General features: G+C 38.5%; 3 protein-coding genes across 7 annotated transcripts in view; 2 read left to right on the top strand and 1 right to left on the bottom strand.

Moving 5' to 3' along the window:
* The window catches only part of LOC129733996 (protein roadkill), a 155,973-nt gene extending 153,249 nt beyond the window's left edge, over window positions 1-2,724 (top strand). For 4 of the 5 annotated variants that reach the window (XM_055695706.1, XM_055695689.1, XM_055695698.1 and 1 more), the window contains one exon: window positions 1-2,724. In XM_055695706.1, the coding sequence (XP_055551681.1) occupies window positions 1-148 (148 nt within the window). In that variant the 3' untranslated portion in view covers window positions 149-2,724. The other variant, XM_055695681.1, reaches the window with a different exon arrangement.
* Window positions 179-1,147, top strand: LOC129717407 (uncharacterized). Its single transcript, XM_055667292.1, has one exon. The coding sequence runs from the start codon at window positions 179-181 to the stop codon at window positions 1,145-1,147; it is 969 nt and encodes a 322-aa protein (XP_055523267.1).
* Window positions 1,908-22,497, bottom strand: part of LOC129733992 (uncharacterized) — a 27,431-nt gene continuing 6,841 nt past the window's right edge. Inside the window, exons 2-9 of the mRNA XM_055695659.1 lie at window positions 19,205-19,308; window positions 18,475-18,598; window positions 16,776-18,416; window positions 16,399-16,675; window positions 15,449-16,335; window positions 3,673-3,955; window positions 3,097-3,606; window positions 1,908-3,039 (exon numbers count right to left, since the gene is read on the bottom strand). Coding sequence (XP_055551634.1) covers window positions 2,887-3,039; window positions 3,097-3,606; window positions 3,673-3,955; window positions 15,449-16,335; window positions 16,399-16,675; window positions 16,776-18,416; window positions 18,475-18,598; window positions 19,205-19,308 — 3,979 coding nt within the window. The 3' untranslated portion in view covers window positions 1,908-2,886. The remainder of the gene's footprint in view (window positions 3,040-3,096; window positions 3,607-3,672; window positions 3,956-15,448; window positions 16,336-16,398; window positions 16,676-16,775; window positions 18,417-18,474; window positions 18,599-19,204; window positions 19,309-22,497) is intronic.

Raw genomic sequence — 22,497 nt, forward strand, 5'->3', positions numbered from 1 at the left:
CAGCCATGCGACGGATGTGATGGATACCGTTGGCTGGAAGAATATGGTGACAACACACCCACATCTGATAAACGAAGCATTTCGTGCTCTAGCAACGCAGCAGATACCACCGATCGGTCCCCCTCGTAAGCGGGTCAAAATGAGCTGAAATAAGATGTTGACATCCGTGCAGTCCGTGATGTCAACGTCGCCGTCACCACCAGCAATCATCACTACTACTAATACTACTACGACCACGTCACCATCGTCAACATCTTCTTCATCGTCAACCACATGTTTACTATCATCATTAACAACAACCACCAAAACTAATACAACCAATGCTACTGGACAAAATCAATTGACACCATCATCGGCTGCGTCCTCACCGACCGGTTCGACAGACGGGGCAGCAGCATCGATCACAGCACATTTGATGCAGCACCAGCATCAGAATTCATCATCGCGGAAGCTGAATCAAGCAGTTAACTCCGAGCACCACCCTTTAACGCCAATCGGTTCAACGCTGTTGTCATCCTCACCTACCTCTTTTGCATCCTCATCATCGTCCTTGCTGATTAATCATCTCACTAGCACCACCTCCGGATCGAACGGTCCTTCATGCAGTGCTGATGGAATGCTAAAGCAACAGATTGTATGCTATGATACTAACAAAATGCCAACTACCGTAACAGCACAGGCTTTATGCAACGGCGAAAAAAAGCAGGTAAAGTCTTGCATTTCCCCATCGTCAGTGGTCAATGTGAACGATATAGCAGCGGGTTTGGCCAGTGCAGTTGCAGCAGCTGTCGCAGACGCAGTAACCGTCGCGACCATTGGTCGCAATCTGAACCTTAATTTGAACAGTTACTCCCAGCTTCGACAGCAGCTAGAAATGCATAATGGTAATATTCCGGTCACTCGCAAAAACGGCAATAACTGCGCATCGTCTCCGAAAGCGTTACCGGTAGCAACAGGCAGCCAATTGAAGCAATTTCTGTGTAGCACGCCAACGAATTCAAATGACAGCGTCACTAACAATCAGCAACACCATTCCCAGCAGTATCAACAGCGTCGAGGAGCAGCGGGTTCTGCAATGGACGGAATCGATAGCAGCAACACTCGTAAATGTGTGCCAGCAGCGACATCCAATATTTGTCTTCAGTAAGAACCGGAACAGCGGTTGAAATTCGATTCGCAAATCACCAACCGACCGGACGCAAAGTAGTGCAACTTAAATCCATCACTCCCCCATACTTGAATGGAAGAACAAACAAGAAAAAGCAGTTCTTTGCTTAAAAAATCTAGTTTCAAGTTAGTCTCTCGTTAGTAGCATTCTCTTAATGGTAGCGCATATGTATCGATAATAAGCAAATCACGTGAGTAACAGAAGTAAAAGCAAGTATGTAACAAACGCAGAAGATTAAAGGAGTAGCAGCAGCAATCATATTTGGATGAGAGGCTTAAGCTGTTGGAAACTGATTAATTTTGTTTTTGTTTAAATTTTCCTGCAAGGAAAAAAAATGTTTTGGCTTTTCCGATGGCAAAGCAAGAAGCACACAAACAAACAAAAAATCAGACTATAAAGTAGTATGTTTTCTCCCGAGTTTTCTTCTCAAATCGAAACACTTTTCTCTTTTGGGCACGAGTGCGCACGCGTTTGTGGAGTTTTAGGAAGAACCACTGCAAACTAGCAGACCAATGGCATAGCTCAACGCAGCGCACTTTGCTTAATCGAGGGGAGTGAAATCATTTTAATTCAAATAAATTAAATTAATTTATACAATGTGATATTTTTTGTCTATATATGTTAGCTAATGTAATATAAATATTAATGCAAAAACAAACGACAAGAAAACAATTCAGAGAGGAGAAAACCGCAACGTTCGAGGACATCCGCGGAGAAAGCATTAAAATGAGTCCATCTCTTTTTCTTTTTTTTATCGATTTTGACAAAAAGTATCTAATATCATATTGAGCAGTAACATAAACTATCTGGAAATGAGAATAACTATTAGAAGAGCACACACAAAAGTTGCCCAAAATTATTTAAGTTGACACATTTTCTGAGTTTTTACTTTATTTCATTCTCTGTTTCTATACACCTACCTTCAATTCTACTACCATTCATGTAAAAAGCTTAGTTTTAACAAGTAAACTTTGTTTAGTTGCAAGCTAAATTAAAAAGAGCACCTCTAAAATTATAAGAGTTGGGTTCGTTCTTGTCAAGTTCTTTATTTTACGATCGACTACACTTAGGTATTTTTAGTTATCCCCATCCAAGATAGGTGTTCAATTGCAAATAAATCAACGTGGAAAAAGCATACAAACAACAACAAAAAAAACCCTGGCTATATCGTTGAATGTAGTTATTCGTTTTAGTCGCTACTTTTTAACAAAAAAAAAAAAAACAAACATGGTAGATAAGAAAGCAAGAACAGCAAACAAACCTGCAAAAAATGAAGAGATTTTTGCATCGATGGAATATCTAAGCCGGGGGTAGACAGATGAATCACTGAATTTATTCAATTCCGAAAATAAAATAGTATGGAAACCCCTTTAAACTGGAAGTTCTAGCAGCAGCAGATGAAAAGGTTGACAGCAACAAAGAAAGAAAAAAACTAAGAATTGATATAAAGGCTAAAACGATAAACAAATAAATTTAGTAGCTTCATATGTGATTATAACTCTATGAATAACTATTTCAAAATACCGTAACAATAAAAGAGACAGTTGAAAATCTTACCGAAGTTCGCAATAATTTGAAAATCCGACTACAGACATTTACTGTCTATCATTGCTGATTTCATAATTGAAAACAGCCAATTAGTTTTTTATTAGGCTCAATTTATTTTGCTTATTTTAATCTCCATCGGAACAATCTGGTTACGTATTTTTTGGATGCCACTAACTATCTAAGTCGATCAGCCTATCAGACACACCTCGATACTGTACCTCGTGTGAGCAAATAATAATAACCGTTTGTTCAGCAAACTTCGTTCGGATTGCCTGATTGATGATCGCGCAGGCATCAGGGTGAATTTGTTCCAGCAACAACAACTGTAAGAAAGGAATTTCTTAAAACTGTTTAGGGAGGCATGATTATATTTTTCGAACCGCGGGTTTTTGCAAGTAACAACGCGCCAAACAGAGCAATTGCAGGTGTCTGAGCGACAGTTTATTTACCATGTCATCAACCTTGTTCTGTAGATTAGCGACCACTTCGAAGAGCCCGGTAGTTTTCAGCACCTCTTTGATTTGCGCTGGAGTCAGTTTTCCTTCTGGGTCTAAGAAAGCAGTCACGGAAACGTCGCCCATTTTGGGATCGGCCGTAATCACGCCAATCTGTTCTCTCAGTTGATCGGTTTTCAGCCGTGATATGTCAATTTGATTGAGACAAATCGTCCCCTGGCTGGGCAGAATTATTCGACAAAGAAGCGGAATGACGAGATCACTACCAGTGCCGGTAACTGCAATTGTCTCACCCGCCTGAACGCGCAGATTGGGAATTTTAAGCATTTTTTTGTTCGCTACCCGATACACAACGTCGCGAATGTTAACCGACACTCCTATGTCTGATTTCGTAAGGGCCGCCGGATGTTCTGCTTCCTCTAAGGGTTGAAGTTGCTGTAATATTTAAAACACGGGTTACGGTGTTTGTTAATAGGTACTAAAGTAAAATTTATTTCATACCGAAATGTCAGCTTTGAGAATATCTCTCTTTTTGCGAGCGATCATCGCTAGAAAGGCGTGCTCTACCAGTTTGTCCAGGTGGCGCACCATGGAGAGATATCCAAAAACAGCCAGGGTATAACGATGGATCGAAACCTCCGACTGGGGTGTGAACAGAAGAATCAACAGTAGGGCAATAATTCCAAAGAAGTATGCGATAAAGTTAACCCAAAACTGAACGAAAAATTGGATCGATCGCTGCATGTAAACCGCAGTGCTGTTTTCCTCCACATTGTCGTAGAATCTGTGAAAAGTAAATCCGTTAGTAATGAGTAATCAAAGAAAAGGAAATTTAGTGAGTTGTTTCGCTTCGTAAATGCTTCGATTTTTATTTCAGTCGAAATTATAGTCGAAGTTGTTAATTTTTTCACAAAAAAAAATTGTTTCAATTTTTTCCAAAAAGAAGAAATAAAATCTATCTAAAAATGAAATTTCTTGAGAACGAATTTCCGAAATTTCCATATAGATTCGGGAAACAATTAGAAAGTTACAGTGCGCCTTGTTACGGCTGCTTGATTAAACTTGAAACTTGAAAAGCGACGGTATCTTGACAAAATATTAAAAAAAAGACTGCCGTGATTGCGAATGCCGACATTTTTAGTCTTTGGACGGTTACTGTTTTATGCATGAAATTTTATCTAATTACTATTTTCAAATCGAAAAAATTTACTATTCTCAAATATTGTATTATTTTACGGCAAGTTAAAATTAGTTAAGTGAAACAATCAAGAATAAGTTCCAATTTTTTTTTGTTCAGGATACAAAAGCGTTTTTAGTGCATCATTTGATGGAAATTTTCAAAATATATGACTGACATAGGTGATAAACAAAAGTGGTCTTAACGTAAAGCCTTGAGGCACTCCATAGTAATTCACATATTACTGCTCTGCTGCTTTTTACTGACAATTTGTTGCTTAAAAACTGATTAATTACAGCCAAAATGACCTGAAGGTACACGCAAATTTTATCGAAAACTTTTGAATCTTTGCATACGTATTTGGTTTATTGAATTGAATATTTTCAACGGGTGGATTACAATTTTTTTTTTCAATCCATGGAAATAAATCTTTGTGAATGTAAATTAAACCTAACTTCTGAATTGTTAAATTGTTGGAAAATGAATTGTGTATTTCAGAAACGAATACTTTTAAAAATTAAGGCCCAAATACACTGCCGGTACCTGGATAACTGTCCCATAATGAAAAACAACATGTTGAGAAAACGGCGATTTGATAGTATCCGTTAATTTTCGGATTTCCAGCAATTACATCCAGAACCAACGACCATAACAGTTTCATGGCACCACAAGTTTATCGTTGAGAACAAAAAACCATGGATGGAATTAGTTGTACGTTATATAACTTGTAAAAATGGCAAAATGGGACAAAATATGCGGGTACATTTCAAAAGTACTCGTATATTTTGTCCCGTCACATATAAATTCAACTAGCAACCTGCAGTATCATTGGCAACGTAGATTGTACTACAGAAAAACAACATTAGTAAAGTAATTAAATGACATACTTCTATATGCTTAAAATAATCCGATATACACTAATCTGGAGCAAAATTATATGTTTGCAGTTTGTACCACTATGCAGTGGGACTGTAATGCGGGTACTTTCAATATGGGACAAAAACAACTTGGTATTTTTTCCATGTTTTTCCATACAAAAGTATCAATTTTAATTTTTTTCCAGAAAATATGATAACAACTATGTCGATTCCCGATGATAACTCAAAAGTGACCAAAATCAGTATGAGACAGTTATGCGGGTACCGGCAGTACACACTCGGCGTAATGACGCCTTCTTCATACAAATTAAAAGGCGTGATCGCGCCTTTGATTGGGACGTCTTCTGTGTTTTTTCGGGGAGGTGAACATTTTGTGTAGGAACATTCGAAGTAGCGTGGACTGTCTCAGACGCAAGACTAAACCTAAAATTATTTGATATAAACACGTACTGTATAAATTGGTTACCTTGTATGTTCTTATTTTTACAACCTTCTAATAACAGGGTTTGCCGATGAGTTACCCATATTCATATTCAATATTCAATTTCAACAGAGCCAGTATAAAAATGTTCGATTATGGTACAAAAACAGCAGTGAAAATTTCAAAATACTGAAACGTTCATAACTTTTTTGTTTTTCATTTTACCATCACCAAATTTTGACAGATAGTAGCACATATTGTCATCTTCAATGTGTAAAAAATTAAATTAGATTTAAAAAAAAACGTACTTTTGGAGATATTTAATATTCTGTGAAAATCAAATTAGGCACGAAAAAAATTTTTTAAATTCTATAAATTACTTTGCTGAAGACACCATTTCAATCAAACAAGCCGTTTTTTTGATATAGAAATTTTTATCTATCAGTCACCATTTTGAATAGGCCCTTTTGAAGCAGTAGTCGCGAGTCAACATTAACAGCGGATATCATAAAATGAGCTTATTGTCAAAAAGGAACAACTGTGTAAAGTTTCTCGAGATCGGAAGTGGTCGGTCAGGACAGGATCGATGTGCGAAGTGGTATGGAATGATCAGTTATGAACTTTTGAACATAAAATAAATCGAATAAAGCCGTTTTTTAAGGTCACCCTATTTCAGAGCTGGTCGTCTTAACTACCCAAAGAAAAAATACGGGTTTAATTATTTTCTGCGAAGATCCATCACTGCAATTTTGAGCACAATTGAAGCACTTTGGGTGACTAGTTCCGAAAAAACGGCTTTATTCGATGTATTTTATTTTGAAACCTTCATGACTTTTGATCTTTTTGGATCAAATTAAAGGTGTTTTTTGAGCTAGCAAAAAGAACGCAAACAAATGAAAAAGGCATATTTTTTGATGAAAAACAATCAATAATTTTTAGGAAAATTGAGATATTCACGATACCAGAATTGCAAATTGTTTCTCCTTAGAAGCCCTAAAATTCGCTCAAAGACAATTTTAATGTGAAAATTTAGGGTGGTAGTGTGTAGAAGCCACCACGTTGTCGACTACGAATTTTCAGCGTCACTAGATTCGGGAATAGTTAATGCGTTATCTATGAAAACACTATTATATGTTTTTATCACCATAACAAACTTGATGATATGTTTTCACAAGTGATGCATTAACTATTACCGAGTGGTAAGCATTTGAAAATTTGAAGTTGACCACGTAGTGGCTTGAAGTCGGCCATTTATGGCTTCGACGCACTTCCACCTTAAGTATAAAAGTTAGAGCAAAAAATGTATTTTTTCAATCTAAATCGGTTATTTTCAAATATAAAGAAGAACTTCTTCTATCTTTAATCTTTAGATTTAGACTTTGATTCCATCGAAAATTAGGGTCTCCTTAATTTTTGATATTTTTTTCAATAGGCGCTTTATTGTATGTAACAACTTTGTGGAAGACTTGTTTTTTTTTTTTTTCAAAAATATAGACTGTTCCGAAAATTATAAATACATCTTCTTTCTTGAATAAAACAAAAAATACAGGATTTTTCGGGCCATTTTATTCTGAAATATAGATAATTAGTGTTTTCTTTCCAGTTTCAATTCAAGTTGTGATTGTTTTTCGTAGGATACGCGAGTTTTCTAACTTTTCTCTTAACACTACTCATAAGCTTTTGCACAGTGTGTTCTCCGACCATTTTTACCACTTTAAGCCAATCTTTTTTAAATTTTTCAAAATTGTCTGCTGGTTTGACATATTTCCTCAGCTTTGCCTTGGTCAAAGTCCAAAAAGTTTCAATAGGGCGAATTTCAGGGCAGTTTGGAGGATTCATCTCCTTTGGGACACATGTGACATTATTTGTTTTATACCACCCTAGTGCATCCTTAGAGTAATGGCAGGAAGCAAGATCGGGCCAAAAGATTGGAGGATTGTTTTGCTGCTTAACCATGGGTAACAACCTTTTCTGCAAACACTCTTTCACGTTAATTTTACCATTCATTGTGTCATTCGTAATGAATGGACGAGATATTTTCCCACATTCACAAATGGCCTGCCAAACCATTACCTTCTTGCCGAATTTTTCGGTGTGAATGGCTTTCACTGGTCCAGGGACATCCTTTCCCTTCGGTGATGTATAAAATTGCGGTCCTGGCAGAGTCTTATAGTCCAGTTTTATGTAGGTTTCGTCATCCATGATAACACACCCCATTTTTTTGGTCAGAAGTTTGTCATAAAGCTTCCGAGCTCTCGGTTTCACAGATTCAGCTTGTTTTGGATTTCGCTTTGGCTGCTTCTGCTTCCGACGGGTCTGCAGACCCATTCTTCCCTTGGCACGCATAACGTTACTCGCCGAGGTTCCAAGCTTTCTCGCCACATCTCGTACTGATACTGAAGGATGCCGCTTGTAGTATTCCTTAACCTTTTTGTCCATAGTGGGATCAACAGGCCCGGGTTTTCTACCACGTCTTGGGGCGTCAGTAGCTCGAAAGTGATAAAAAATGGTCGATAAGTTGAAGACGTTCGTTTGTACCTAAGTTTGTTGACCAAAACATAAATAATTTCACTAAAACTCTTTGAAGCGGAAAAACATTAATTTGGTAGGATCCACTAGCGAGTAGATTCAGAGAAGAGGCTAACTGTGACGGAGCGGGAATTGTACTAGTGCAGTTTGGAGGGAAATATTGTATTTAAAAAAAATTTGAGTGCTCCCCGCCTTATCTTGTAATGGTGACGAAACCATGAAAAAAATTTCTTTTGTATCAGAAAATAGCTAACCTTGTTTTATTTAATGTAAGCCTAATACTCATATCTTATTGTTTACGTCTTTGTATATTCCTAAAACCATTTTCACCACTAGAAGAATCGTAGAAAAACGTTAAAAGATCAGGATTTTGTTTTAAGAACAAATCTTATTATAAACGTAAAAAATACCAATCTCTAGAGGCAAGACACTATTGACATATGGCGAAATATTTCCAATATTAGATATTACAAAGTATTTATCGTTGCATTATTAGGCGTCGATGTGATGTCAATGTGTCGGATAAACGATAAATATCAAAATTTGTCAACCGATATCGTTTAAATATTACCGAAATATTTTTCCTGAAAATACGACATTGGTGCTTATTACGGGAGTCACTTCACGGTGAAATCAGAGTGAAGTGAACAAAATCCTATTACGGGACTCACGTAAGTGAGAAAAACGTCGCAAAGTGACATCTGCCGTGGAATCTGGGTTATTATGCGTGTCATATCAGTGAAGTGAGAACGGAAAAAGCGACGTTTCGCGTGGAATTATTTCACGACCATTTTGAACGGTGAAATGATTCCCCGAAGCTGCCATAAGTCTTAAAATTGATTGATTTGTGATCTAATGGTAAATATTGGATTTATTCTTCAGTAACGAAGCGAATCAGAGTTTGATCCGTGCCTTAAAGCGGTAAAATTTTCATTTTTTCGCCCGATGAAAAAAATGCAAACTAGTTCAGGAAATTTTCGATACCGAAAAAAAACATTTTTTTTTTTTATGCCGAATGTCTTAGAAATGCAGAACACGTCAAGATCTGGTGTTAATTGAAAAAACGGGAAAAAACGAGAGGTGCTTAGGTGGCTGGATACCTATTTCACCTCGATGACTAATATTGCTTATGACCCGTTTGTGTTTCGTGCTATGAAACAAACAGAAGGCGAGACGGTGGAAACATTTGTAAACCGTCTGGGACAGCAAGAGAGGTTATGTGAATATGGAGCATCACTCGATATGCGGATTACGGAACAAGTCTTCGACCACTGCCTTTTGGATGAACTCCGTCAAGCAATTCTGAGACAGAAGCTCATTACAGTCGCTCAGATCGTGAAAAAGCACGGATCATCGAAACTGTCCACCATAACAGGGAACAAATGGCCAAAGAATCCGCTAGCTCTGAAGAGCCTAGTGTCAACCGGATCAACATGAGCATAAAAATGCGAGCTGTGGGTCACTATGCCAATGACAAGAGCTGTCCAGCAAAGATCAAAGTGTGTAATCGATGCAATATTACCGGCCGCTTCAGGAAAATGTGTGAAACTGAACAGAAACCTCCTACATCCACTACACCCAAGAAAAACAATGCACTGGAGTCGCTTCTTACGCGGGTTGCTTTTATGCGTTTTTTTAAACTAAACATTTTTACAATAACGCGGATTATTTTTACTCGATTCGGAAGATTATTCGTACAAAGTATCGAATAAGTTTAGTTTAAGTATATCTAATCTAATCTTTTAAATCGGGAACAACCAACCGCGTAAAAAGCGACCCCAGTGTAAAATGATGATGGCTGCAGGCTCTAAGCAGTGATGTTTACAACATCAATGCTACCAGCACCGAGTCCGAGCAGAGTGTTACACAGATGGCGTAACTGAACTGGGTAGTGGATTCCGGAGCTCACATCAATGTTATCAATCGTACGACGTATAAGGGGCAAAAACCAAGAGAGGCACTTCGTGATTACGGAGGCGGAAAATTGAAAGTAGGGGTAAGCGGGGTAAGACCGCCCCCTTAAGCAATTCTGTTTATAGAAAAAAAGTTGCGGCTGCAATTTCATTTTTTTCTTCGCTAAGAGGTTCTTCTATTCAATACCCGCATATAAAAAATAAGAACTGAAATATTTTTGCTTATTTTCCAGCTTTTTTTTAATTTTAAAAATTCATTGAAAATGTGCAGATCTTTTTCATGCGGGCTAAGCCCGCCCACCAGCGGGGTAAGATCGCCCACTATTTTTTGGGGATAAACAATATTTTTAGGGCCGAAACGGTTGATTCTATCGGTATAGTGTCTCTGACAAAGTTGTAGATGGTATTTTTTTTTCTTTTTAATTAAAATATACACTGTGAAAAATCTGAAAAAAAATTATTTTTCTAAGTTTTAACTTATTTTGTTTTTTGATTATTCAAGTTCAAATCAATGTTTAGGTAACTTTTTTGGTTTTCAAAATAAATATATATTTTTCAGAATTGGGGTTTTTCAAGATATTGAATTCATAATATAACTATCTTTAAGCTAAAAATTAAAACTCATTAAACCTATCTGTATGATTCTTTTGAAGACTTATTATGTATAGAAAAATACTAATAATTATTATTTCTTTTATTTATGTTTTTAATTTTCTATGTTTTTTTTAAGAACAAAATTACCAACGACTCTATACACCAAATAAAACCGTCCAAAAAAAAATTCTTCACAAAAATTGAGCTATTAATATTTCTATTACTCCATGATCCAACAACCATAAAATTTTAGCTTAACTTTGTAGATTTTACAGGCAAAAACATGTTTTTTCAAAAAAATTTGAAAAAAAATATATTTTTAATTCTATTTCTATACTTTTTCTTTAAATTTTTTAGAGTGTGTACTTTTTTCGAAAGTAAAAAACTACTATTTTCAATTCTGCCGGAGACGTCATACCTATCAAACACACCGTCCTGACTCTAAAATTATTTTGGTTCATTAACACCATTTTCACACAGGTTTACTTTTTTCAAAAATAAGTCTTGTTAAAACATATTACTAGAAAAGCTTAAACCAAATCGAAAATGGTCGATTAACATCGATGTCTTATGTGGCTTGAAGTTGCTTTACTGATCCTGTAAATATTCCCTTTGTAGTGTCGAGACATTTGGGTCTTGAAGTAAAACAACAAGCAGTTGGATTCGTGGCGGTTTTACCCCTTGTATAGTGGGCGACTTTACCCCCAGTGGAACATTTTCATATTTGACCGAAAAAGTAGTCAAAATTACAAGATTACTCACGGCCTTCGATATTTCCGAAAGAAGACAGATTCAGGCAAGCGATTAAACGTATATTCACGAACAAAACAATAGATTTTTAGACTGATAAACCTTAAGTCCCGTTGCCGCAAACCAATAGCGCATTGACTGGTTGCCAGCTGAAAGGTTGTTTTTGATTATTTCTGCGACCGTTCGTGCACTATCAAAACAGAAAAACGTGCAAAATGTTATGTAATTATGCGGTAATAGACACGTTAAAGAAATTTTTCAATTATTTTATAACTTGGTAGTAAAACTACGGTGGGCGGTCTTACCCCGCAGGGCGGTCTTACCCTGTTTACCCCTACATTGAGTGATTAAAACGGATATCGAAACACGGAAGACGAAAGTCATTCATCAAATATACGTGGTGGACCAACAAAATGGAGTAAATCTACTGAGCAAGAAAACTTCAGTGGACTTAGGGATTTTGGAAAATTTAGGCGAAGTGTTTCATATTTCAAAGCCAAAGTCATCGGTACAGACTTAAAATTTATTGCCGGGTCTCGGTAATTATTCCCGAGAACAGCACCACTGAATGTTCGGGGTAAAAAATGATGACAGCTGTCACATTTTTCGTAAATCTCGGTTCAGCCTTACTGAAATTTCGGCATAAAATATTACCGAGCTACGGATTTTTTGTGCCGAAATTTCAGCTAGGTGAACCGAGATTTACGAAAAACTGTGACAGCTGTCATTATTTTTTGAACCGAGCACTCAGTGGTGCCGTTCTCAGCAAAAATTACCGGGACCCGGCGAAAAATTTTAAGTGTGTAGGAAAACTAAGGAACTTTCGAATAGAGGAGAATGTAGACAACACCGTGGAGTCAGTACAACAGTCCTGCAGACCAATTCCGTTTGCCAATTCCGCTATAGGGTCTCGTTGAAGAAAAGTTGTTGGAGCAGAATATAATTGAAACAGCACCGGTAAGAATAACATAGGTATCACCACTGATTATAACACCGAAGGATGGCGGGAAGAATGTTTGACTGTGTGTGGATTGCGTCAAGCAAATAAAGCTATAATCCCCGACCGCCACCTCCGTTTAACGTTTGAAAAAATCATGCCACACCTCGATGGTTGTCGCTACTTCAGTAAAATAGACCTAGTAAGGCGTTTCATCAATTCGAGTTAACGCCCGAGTCCACTTTTGCTACGTCAAACGCCTATTACCGCTATAAAAGGCTAGTGTTTGGCATGAACTGTGCCGCCGAGATATGCCAGCGGCAAATTGAACGAGTGCTACAGGGTCCACAAAGATTCAAAGTTTTCATCGACGATGTTCTTGTGTTTGCAGCTACAAAAAAGGAGCACGAGCGAGTTGCAGCAGTTCTGAAGCGATTGCCCGAGCACGGTCAACCAAGAAAAATGTGAGCTTAGCAAAAACTCTGTGAACTTAATGGGTCATACACTGACTTCTGAGGGAATACTACCTATGAACGACAAGGTTGCTGCTGTTCAAGCTTTTCGTCGACCGCAAGACGCAAAAGAAGGGCGAAGGTCTGGTGAACTACCTGAGTAAGTTCGTCCCTAACTTCTCCACCATTTCTGCTCCGCAACGTGAAAGAACTAAGCGCAAAGAAACTTTCAGTGTGGTCGAAGCCGCTTTAACTAATCCGACATATCTAGGCTACTATGGGCCGAAAAATTCTACAACTCTTGTAACAGACGCAAGTGACTGTAGCTGTGCCGAGTTGCTGCAAACCGTGAAAGGCAAGCCTCGAGTAATCAGTTTTGCGAGTAGAAGCCTTTTTAAAACGGAGAAGAAGTACCCCATACTCGACAAGGGAGCACTAGCTATGGTCTTGGTAACAGAACGCTTTCAAATTCAAATGAAGAGGAGACTTCGGGCTGCCGTGTGGAGGCTTTGACTGTCAACTCGTTGCACTGTATGAAGAGCCCAAACCTTGGGTTCACCAGAATTCTTGACCACACCAGCTAAAGTGGTTGATAGAATTAGAAACAGTTTGACACTAGAAACGTTGGATATACAGGTGTAAAAACGCAACACGTCTCACACCAAGCCAATGATTTCGAAGTCAGCAAATGAAGATGGAACTCAATGTGAACCGGCAGCTGAGCTCACACCGGGCCCCAAGGCACAGTGGTCGGAAAAGGCAATTTGACGAACCTAATTCTTTTGTGCTTAAACGGATGATGTTAGCCAAAGACAATGTTCATAAGAATTGTTCACAAAAATATAACGGAAATGTTGATCAGAAAATTTTTTGACCATGGCCTATCATCATAAAAATAAAAAATCTAACTTTTGATACAGCGAAGATACATGAATAGTTTCTTTAGCAAAGTTGTAGAACTTTTCAAAATATAAAACTTTGCAGAAGATATTAAATTTCTATAACGTCTATTTACTGAAATATAAAGCATTTTCGCTGTCAGCCCCCTCAAATTTAGTTTTTCTAGCATAACTTTTTAAATATTGTTTTTTCAGGACTATAATGTTCTAGACAAATATGACCAACATAAAAACACAGGTTTTTTTTTCGAAGACAGCATGTTACTACAATCGTTCTATACTGAGTTAGAGAGTTTTTTCATTAAATTATTTTCCAGATTTAAATGCGTATAGGGGAGAAAGAGGCAAACCGGTGCACATCATCAAATACTTTTTTTAAAGCTTATACCTTGTACTATAAGCTAGTTTAACTTTGATACTTGACAATTAATAAATGAATGAGTAGAGTGATGTTTTAGGTATGTATGTTTCTGGGGTTTTCTATACAAAAATGCACAAACTACCTGATTAATGAACGATGATTTGTGAAGTAATGAAACATTATCTCGCAAGACTTTCAAAATGAGTGAGCACACTTCTTAGGTATATTTAGTTGTTGATAGGTGCATCCATCAGTCGTTCGACGTGATTAAAAGGAACGACGACGATTATTTGCTATAGGTCTAATGAGGAGAGATCAATCAACTTCCAGTAAAACAAAAGAGATTTGTCATGGTTATGCTTCATTGGCAACACTGCGTTGCAAACAGTTACATTTCCAATACAGATGGTGTTATGAACAGATACGCAAAGAGTGAGGTCGAAAACTTCAAGTGAACCGTCAAATCGAGGCTCCAAGTGTGCAAAGTAAACAAACTCAGGAGTATTACTTTTCATACAGAATGTGTATTGTAATCAGTATAATTGTTGTGAACCACGTGCAATTATGGTTTGAACGAAAAATGTGTTTGTTATGCTCGTATTATGAGTGATGCATTGAAAATTAAAAAAGTGTATAAACAAGCTATGAAACTAGTGCGTATGAAAAGTCATGCGAAATTAAATGTGGTTGCCAGAATTGTTTGGAATAGAATATTAGCAAAGGGTTTCCATATTTACTGCTTTTCTCTTTGCATATCTCTTTGTAACACAGTCTCTAGTCGAAAACTCCAAGTGAACCGTCAAATCGAGGCTCCAAGTGTGCAAAGTAAACAAACTCAGGAGTGTTACTTTTCGTACAGAATGTGTATTGTAATCAGTATAATTGTTGTGAACCACGTGCAATTATGGTTTGAACGGAAAATGTGTTTGTTATGCTTGTATTATGAGTGATGCATTGAAAATTAAAAAAATGTATAAACAAGCTTTGAAACTCAGTTATATATCCTTACAAAGTTTCGGAATTTCATCACACTTTCTAGTGCGTATGAAAAGTCATGCGAAATTAAATGTGGTTGCCAGAATTGTTTGGAATAGAATATTAGCAAAGGGTTGCCATATTTACTGCTTTTCTCTTTGCGTATCTCTTTATAACACAGTCTCTAATTTCCAAGTATGTCGTGAGGAGAAATAAATATAAACTGATGTCAAAAAGGACAGCGTCTACAATCCAGCTTTAGCATTCGCGCAAAGCTGAATAGAAAATGTAGCTTACACAATCAACTGTCTTAGGAAGTGTATCAAATACGTATCCGGTGATCGTATCAGTTGTTGATATAATTAAAGTTCATTAATCAATGAATACTTACTTTTGGACAAAACTGGACACAGCATCGAACGATTGTATTACTGCTCGGCTCGCTAAATGGTTGGTTAGTATCGCGAACATCTGCTGCCGTGAGAGGTGCTCGTGGTTGTACAAATGGTGTAAGCTGTACTGTACATAGAAAATCAGCGCTACGGATACTGCCAACATAATGGACACGATAAAGGCAGTCCAGAAGTTTGCTATCACAAGAATCGTTGCTGCAAGTACTATCATAATTGCATGACTGATGCAATTGTCGATCTCTATGAATCCCATGGAAATGCGGTCGGTAAAAAGATTGACCACGTTTGATACGCTGGTTGATTGCAGATACGTTAGGGAGCCTCCCATTAGTAGCTTAAGCAGCGTCTTCTGATAAGAACGATTCCGATTGGTTGAAATACGCGCTACATATATCTTGGAAACATGATCCACGACAAGAGTGCACACGATCACACCCAAGCAGATAGTACTAAGCCAGGGGTTAATGTCACCCTGTTCTACAATCACTATGAGCATAAAAACAGGACCATAAAAGAGTATACCGTTTACTAGATGTAGCACGATCAGTGCTAGAAAATCCCAAATGGTGAAGCTTCGTACTCTTATTGGTTCAGATGTCCGTCTGGTAGCTTCAGACTGTTCTGCGTCATTTACGAACGTACCTGATCGCCTACTTCTTCTACAGAATGCATTAGTAGCAATGTATAAAGCAGCCGGATCACTACCTGCTGCATTTGGCTGTCCATAACCTCGACAAACCGTGTCCAGGTTACTTTTTCGGCACATTTCAACATGCGATGGTATGTGTAGGATCTCAGCGTAACATCCTTCACGATAGATGGCACCGTTTTCGATCCGGTAAACCCGGTCGCAAAACTGGAGCAGCTGCACGATGAAAACCAATTAATGAAATTATTTTTGGTCAGATGGACAGAAGAACTAACTAACCTCATTCCACTGGGTCGTTACAATGACGGTCTTATTGTCCTGTCGTAAGATTTGGAGCATTTGAGCAAACAGTTCTTTCGCTTCATCACGATTGCTGAAGCAGTTTAGAGGCTCGTCCAGTAGTATAATCTGTCGGTGGCAGTATACTGCACGAGCCAAGGTGATTCGTTCTAACTGTTGCGTTGACAGTTCCAGATAGGTGATGGGTATATCATCCGCACCTGCCGCCTGCAGAACATCTTCGTTCAGCTTCACTGCGTGAATAGCTTGGTAGTACCTGTGTCAAATTGAGTAAACTATTAGCAAATTAGGTTCGGGAGATCGACGCGCTGATAGCTTTAACAAGGAAGGCTGTCTGCATGATATTAGTCACTTACCGCTGAGCATCCAAAGATTCCCCGAAGAGCACATTCTCTTTCAAGCTATCATTCAGAAGAACAGGTTCCGACGGGAAAAAAGCCAATTTTCCTCGGTGGAGCACTTTGCCCCTTTGGATATCAACGTTACGCAGCAGGGTATGCAGCAATGTGGTTTTCCCGCCGCCAGCCGTCCCCGTCACTCCGATGATCTGACCGGAGACTACTTCGAAGTTATCCAGCGATAACTTAAATTGGCACTGAAGGTTTTCGTTAGTATCCACCGATGGCCAACCAACTTCAACGTTGTTAATCTGGATGGCCAGATGTTCCCGATTTGGCTTAAGTCGTACGTTATCCGGACACGGCAGTTGATACGAATATTTAAGTTTATCAAGTGTGGCCTTCCCGAGGAGCAAATTGATTGTACAGTAGCAAAAGTCTAACATCAGGTTTTGCACATGGTAAGCAAATATCAGAAGAAGTATCAGGACCTCTGTGCTTTCTGTTTTAATGTTGATGTCGCACCAAATTAGATATAGACCACCCACCAGAATGGCAGAGGTGACCCCTCCCAAAACCTTAGTCGAGTAAATATTGCTCCATTGAAGGGCCCTGTATTGACGATTCAAATTTTCCACGAATCGATCCATAAAAATCCGCTCCATTTGAAGCACCTTGATATTTTTAAATCCGAAACAAATTTCTTCGACTACAGATAGCTTTTTAGCGCCAAATGCGAGAAATTTCCTGAAACTGTTTCTCGAAATATTCCCTGTAATAAACATAAGCAACAATAGCGGGAAAACTCCAAACGAAAGTAATACTACGGAGACTGGTAACAGCAAGAAGCCACTGATGGCAGCTAAAATTAATCCGATGAAAATCCCCGTCAATTGTACCCCCGACTCAACCAGCTTGAAAATGACTTCGCTTTCTTCGTTAGCCAGAGTCATTATTTGGTGAGCGGAAATATTAGTTACTATATTACTTTTCATGGCCCTTTTGTAAATTGACGACAATACGGCAGTACGTAACCGGACGGCAGTTCTTAGATTGAGCCAGTTTTTAATACTGTTGAAGATCATTCCGGTAAAGAAGCAAAGTAATACTCCCAGTGATAGCAATATGCGAACGCCGCGTCCTTCCTCGGCCTTTAAATTTGAAGCACTGTTACAAATGGCGTTGTTCATATCGAACCTTATCCCAAGAATCTTCGCAGGAACACTCGAACAGTTCGCTATAGCTGAACAGTTTTGGCAACTATTGGACACAATAGTTTGCATTGATTCGATAGTCATGTTGGCAAACAACACCACTCCCAGGAAGATCAAGAAAACTGCTAAACAGTGGAATAAGGTAGCGATTATCAGTCGTGTTCTTGTGAATCTCCAAACTACATGGAGCATGGACACTTTTTTGCGACCAGTGAGCGTTTCCTTGTAGTTGTAGATTCCGAGCAACCGACGGCAGTTCACTTCACAGCTGTCACTGTAGGGCGTCTTTGGAAGAAGAAAAACGTCGTCCGGCTTGGCATTCCGAGTGCTGGTCGGTAAGGTTTGGTAGTTTCGTTGCTGTTCTCGAGTAATGAAGAATTTACGAATCCACGAGAATGAGCTGTTGGAAAAACAACCCACCTTGTCCACCGGTAGATCGCTGGTTCTGTATAACAACAAACAAGTGAGTATAAGTATTCTTTGCTATGTTTGGCTAATTGTACCCTGTGTTGCTGGCACGAAAAGGGATGATGTTGCGCAAGGCCGGCTTGTACCGTGACAGGCGGTTGTGGGGTGTATAAGCAGATTCGACCCTTGTACTACGGACATTGTTGCGTACTTTTCGTTCTGCAAAAAGTGGAACAAAAATTTGAATCAGTATTTGGATTGCGACATTCGCAATCGAGTCAACATCCAAGTGCTTGGTGGTTTGTTCGTGAAGCTAACTACTCAAATCCAAAAATAAGGGGGGCTTTTAAACCTTTGCGAGGTAACATGTTTCAAAGTTTTTTCATTGTTATGCAAACAAACAAACCTTAGTAGTGTTTGAATTGAACTTTTATTTGTACGACGCCAAAAGTTCAAGTCATTCAATATCTGGACGCGAAAAATGGAGAACCGTAGTAATGAAAAAAAAAAGAATAGTGAAACATTATTCCGATTTCGATTTGATGAAGTCTAGAGCTTTTTTGCTGCGGACGAACTTCTCAGCACTGAAAAATGAAACATTTCAAAACAAACTGCTGTCAAGCCATTCCAGATCCAGATTACTAGGACCGCTGCAGTATAATAAGCAGTGCGTTCAGATACCAAATGACTCGAGCTTTTTTTTATATACAGACACAACATCTAACGAAATGCTGAATGTGTTGATAATTCTTTATGAAAAATTATGAAAAACCTATTACTACACCAAACGACAGACAGAAATAAAATGCAAATATCGATACTCACTCACTTTCTTGGGATCAGTTATAGCAATCTCGCTTTCCGCCAAGCTACACGTCGACTCGGATTTTATCCATTCTTCGATAGTGTCATTGCTGGTGGATGCAACGCTAGGAAAATTATTCAAATGTATATGGTGTTAATAGGAAAAATATTCGGGTGTTTTGGTTTGCTTAGGTTATCAGTTAAACTGTAGGTTTCTTATGGCTCGATTGGACCGTTTTCGCTGGCCCTTTGGGAGAATTTCCCGTACACAAAAACGTTATAAAAAACACCAACCACGGGTTACACGAGCTCATAGTTGTAACGTTCGAGCTAAGCAACGTATATGATATTAAGAGCATTTAACATGTTTTACGATCGAAGAAATAGTTATCGGTTTCCGTTATACTCTACTAGAATTTTTTTTGGAAATAAATATTTTTGGAAATGAATATTGCAAATATATATTTCGACTGTGACATACAGTCTTCCTCAGTGCTTATTTGGACTGGTCTGGAAACCGATAACTATTTCTTTGATTTCTTAAATCACCCTGCTAAGACGCTCGGAATAGATTTTCAAAATGTTTTACGATATCTAGTCTTTTAAGCAGATACTGAAAACCAAAATAAAACAAACATTTTGCAAATATTGGAGTATGTTGGATGTTGCAAATATTGGAGCTTACATAAAAATCATCGATAGATTTATGATACCCATATCCATATTGATATATGCAGTCGAGGTAACATTTCAACTTTTGTAAATGCGATTCGACAAGAAGTACTCGACCTAACATTATCGAGTGCTAAACAATCGGAAAAACGTCAATTGGCATCTATCCGATGAAATTTCTCTATCAGATCACAAGCAAAATCTGTTCGACTATAACGCAGGGGAATTGGTAACGGAAGTTTATACAAACCCTGGAAAAATCAACTGAAAGCTCTTCTATTCAAAAGTAGTTCGTGATGAATCTACCTTTGAAGGCCAAATCCAGACAATGAAAGAACTGGAGGATTCATCGCAAAAATTTACGAATAAAATCAAAGCCCTTTATAACCAAAGCTATCCAAACAAGACGCCCCTGTTTGCCTAACTAAGACGCGCTTTAGTGGAACAAAAAACCTAGAAAAACTCAGGAACTTAACTAGAGGGTTGTTCAAGTTAACCTCAAATTGATATGCTTATAGTGCTTATAGCAATACAATAAAAAATTAGAAAATCACCAGAGTACACAAAGCCCTGTCCAGCGGGGGCCTAGTGTGGTTGGTAACGTCTCCGCCAACCACGCTCGACGCCAGGGTTCGAATCCCACCGCCGACATAGGTGTCGATGGTTGTGAGGTGGCGTGATCCACTCACAACCAACCCAACTGGTCTAGATTCAATCCTAGCCGACACCGGGAGATTTTCTGAGGCGAAAAATCTCTGGGATCACGCCTTCCATCGCATGAGGAAGTAAAGCCGTTGGCGCCGGTCCGTTAATAGACGGGTCGTGAGTTAGGGTCCTGGGTGTGGAGTCGCCTCCCTGGGCGTCGGTGATTGGCCACAACAGTAGCGGAACTAGACCGACGGAAAATAAGCGAGAATAAAAAAAAAAAAAAACAAAGCCCTGTCCAAAGATCACACGATAGGCTTGGGCAGATTAAAGAAGCACGACGGTACTTTTCATGCTGATTCTCTTAAAACAGCTTAAAACAGAAGAAGAAACACAGGACTTTAATGCGCTATGTGCTGGTAGGACTATATAATAGGTAGATAACTCATTCGAGCCCTAAAAGTCACCGGGACTGGACGATCAATAATGCTTCAACGGTGTGAAAGGGTTATAATTCCATTCATAACTGAGTTATTTGAGGCCAGTCTATCACCTGATTACATACCAACTAACTGGAGAAAAGTGTTATCAAATTAGAGATTTAGGAGTAATTATGGATTCTAAGTTAACATTCATTGATCATTACAATACCATCATCAATAGAGCAAACAGTATGCTAAGTTTTATAAAAAGGTTCAGTTATCATTTCGTAGACCCGTACACTATAAAAACTCTCTTTGTTACATATGTTAGATCTATTTTAGAATACTGTAGTGTTGTTTGGTCGCCTTATCAAGACGTCCATTCCAATAGAATCAAATCCGTACAAAAACAGTTTTTGTTATATGCACTAAAAAAACTATGTTGGAACTCATTTCCCCTCCCTTGTTATGAATCGCGTTGCATGCTTATTAATATAGAAACGCTTGAAAAAAGAAGAGAAATTGCTTCGGTAACTCTTGTCAACGACTTAGTTTCACAACGCATAAGTTCGGAAAATTTGCTTGGAAAACTCAACTTTTATGCTCCTACACGTTCATTAAGAACGCGAAAAATGTTTAAAACAATGGTAAAACTAATTGACTACCACGTCAAATGAACGTATCTAAAAACCTTTCCGCTGATTAGGTATCAGTTTGCCTAGCGTAGCAACATGTCAACAGTGCATGCTTGTCTTTTCTCCTCAGAAAACCTCTAGAGTGCAGGAGAACATCTTGCACTGCGAAAACAACTGCTCTCACACTAAGGAGCAAATCAACGCTCATGCTAGAAGAGAACGACGGATGATTTTTATCTGGTGAGCTTCCTGAAAGCACTGCGGTGCAATCTGAAATCTCTCTCTTGTGAAAAAATTAACTATGGTGCACTTTCTCACACTTATGGACGCACAATAATTACACAGCAGTGCTATCGCCGGTGCGTTTTACTGCTTGTTTCTTGAGCATGGCAGAAGAGGAAAAGAGATTGGGAGAAAAAAAAATAGACTGCGTTGCTCGTGCCGGTCGAGTTAACTTTGGTCGAATTCGTTTTCGCAGTGTAGCTACACGAGGACTACACTTTTGCCCGGTAGTTTTTTTTTTTCACTTTCGGGACTACTCGCCAGTGGACACTGTGGTGTACTTCTGCTTTTTCTCTGTAGAGCGATTCACCCCTCTTGTTTCTATCAGATGTGGGTGAACTTGTCTCTTTGGAAGTTGGTTGAGACACTTTGGAGTGGAGAAAGAAGCAGTGTGCTGAAAGCATTTGCTACACGCAGGCACATACTAAAAGGGAAGTGCGCGAATTTTTTCTCCGCTCTTCCCACATACTGAGGAGAATGACAAGCATGCAACAGTGGATGCAATACATATGCTGACGACAAAAATAGCGAAATCTATAGATGTAAAAGAAATCGCACTAGCTGCAATCTATGACATGGAGGGAGCTTTCGATAATGTATCCCATCACTTAGTGCTGAATACAATGAGATACCATGTATTTAATACACATACCTCAAA

This window comes from Wyeomyia smithii, chromosome 1 (genome assembly GCF_029784165.1).
Source record: "Wyeomyia smithii strain HCP4-BCI-WySm-NY-G18 chromosome 1, ASM2978416v1, whole genome shotgun sequence".
Lineage (NCBI taxonomy): Eukaryota > Metazoa > Arthropoda > Insecta > Diptera > Culicidae > Wyeomyia > Wyeomyia smithii.

What these genes read in the sequence shown, in the direction of transcription:
- LOC129717407 (XM_055667292.1), top strand. Translation starts at nt 179, where the DNA reads ATGTCAACGTCGCCGTCACCACCAGCAATCATCACTACTACTAATACT.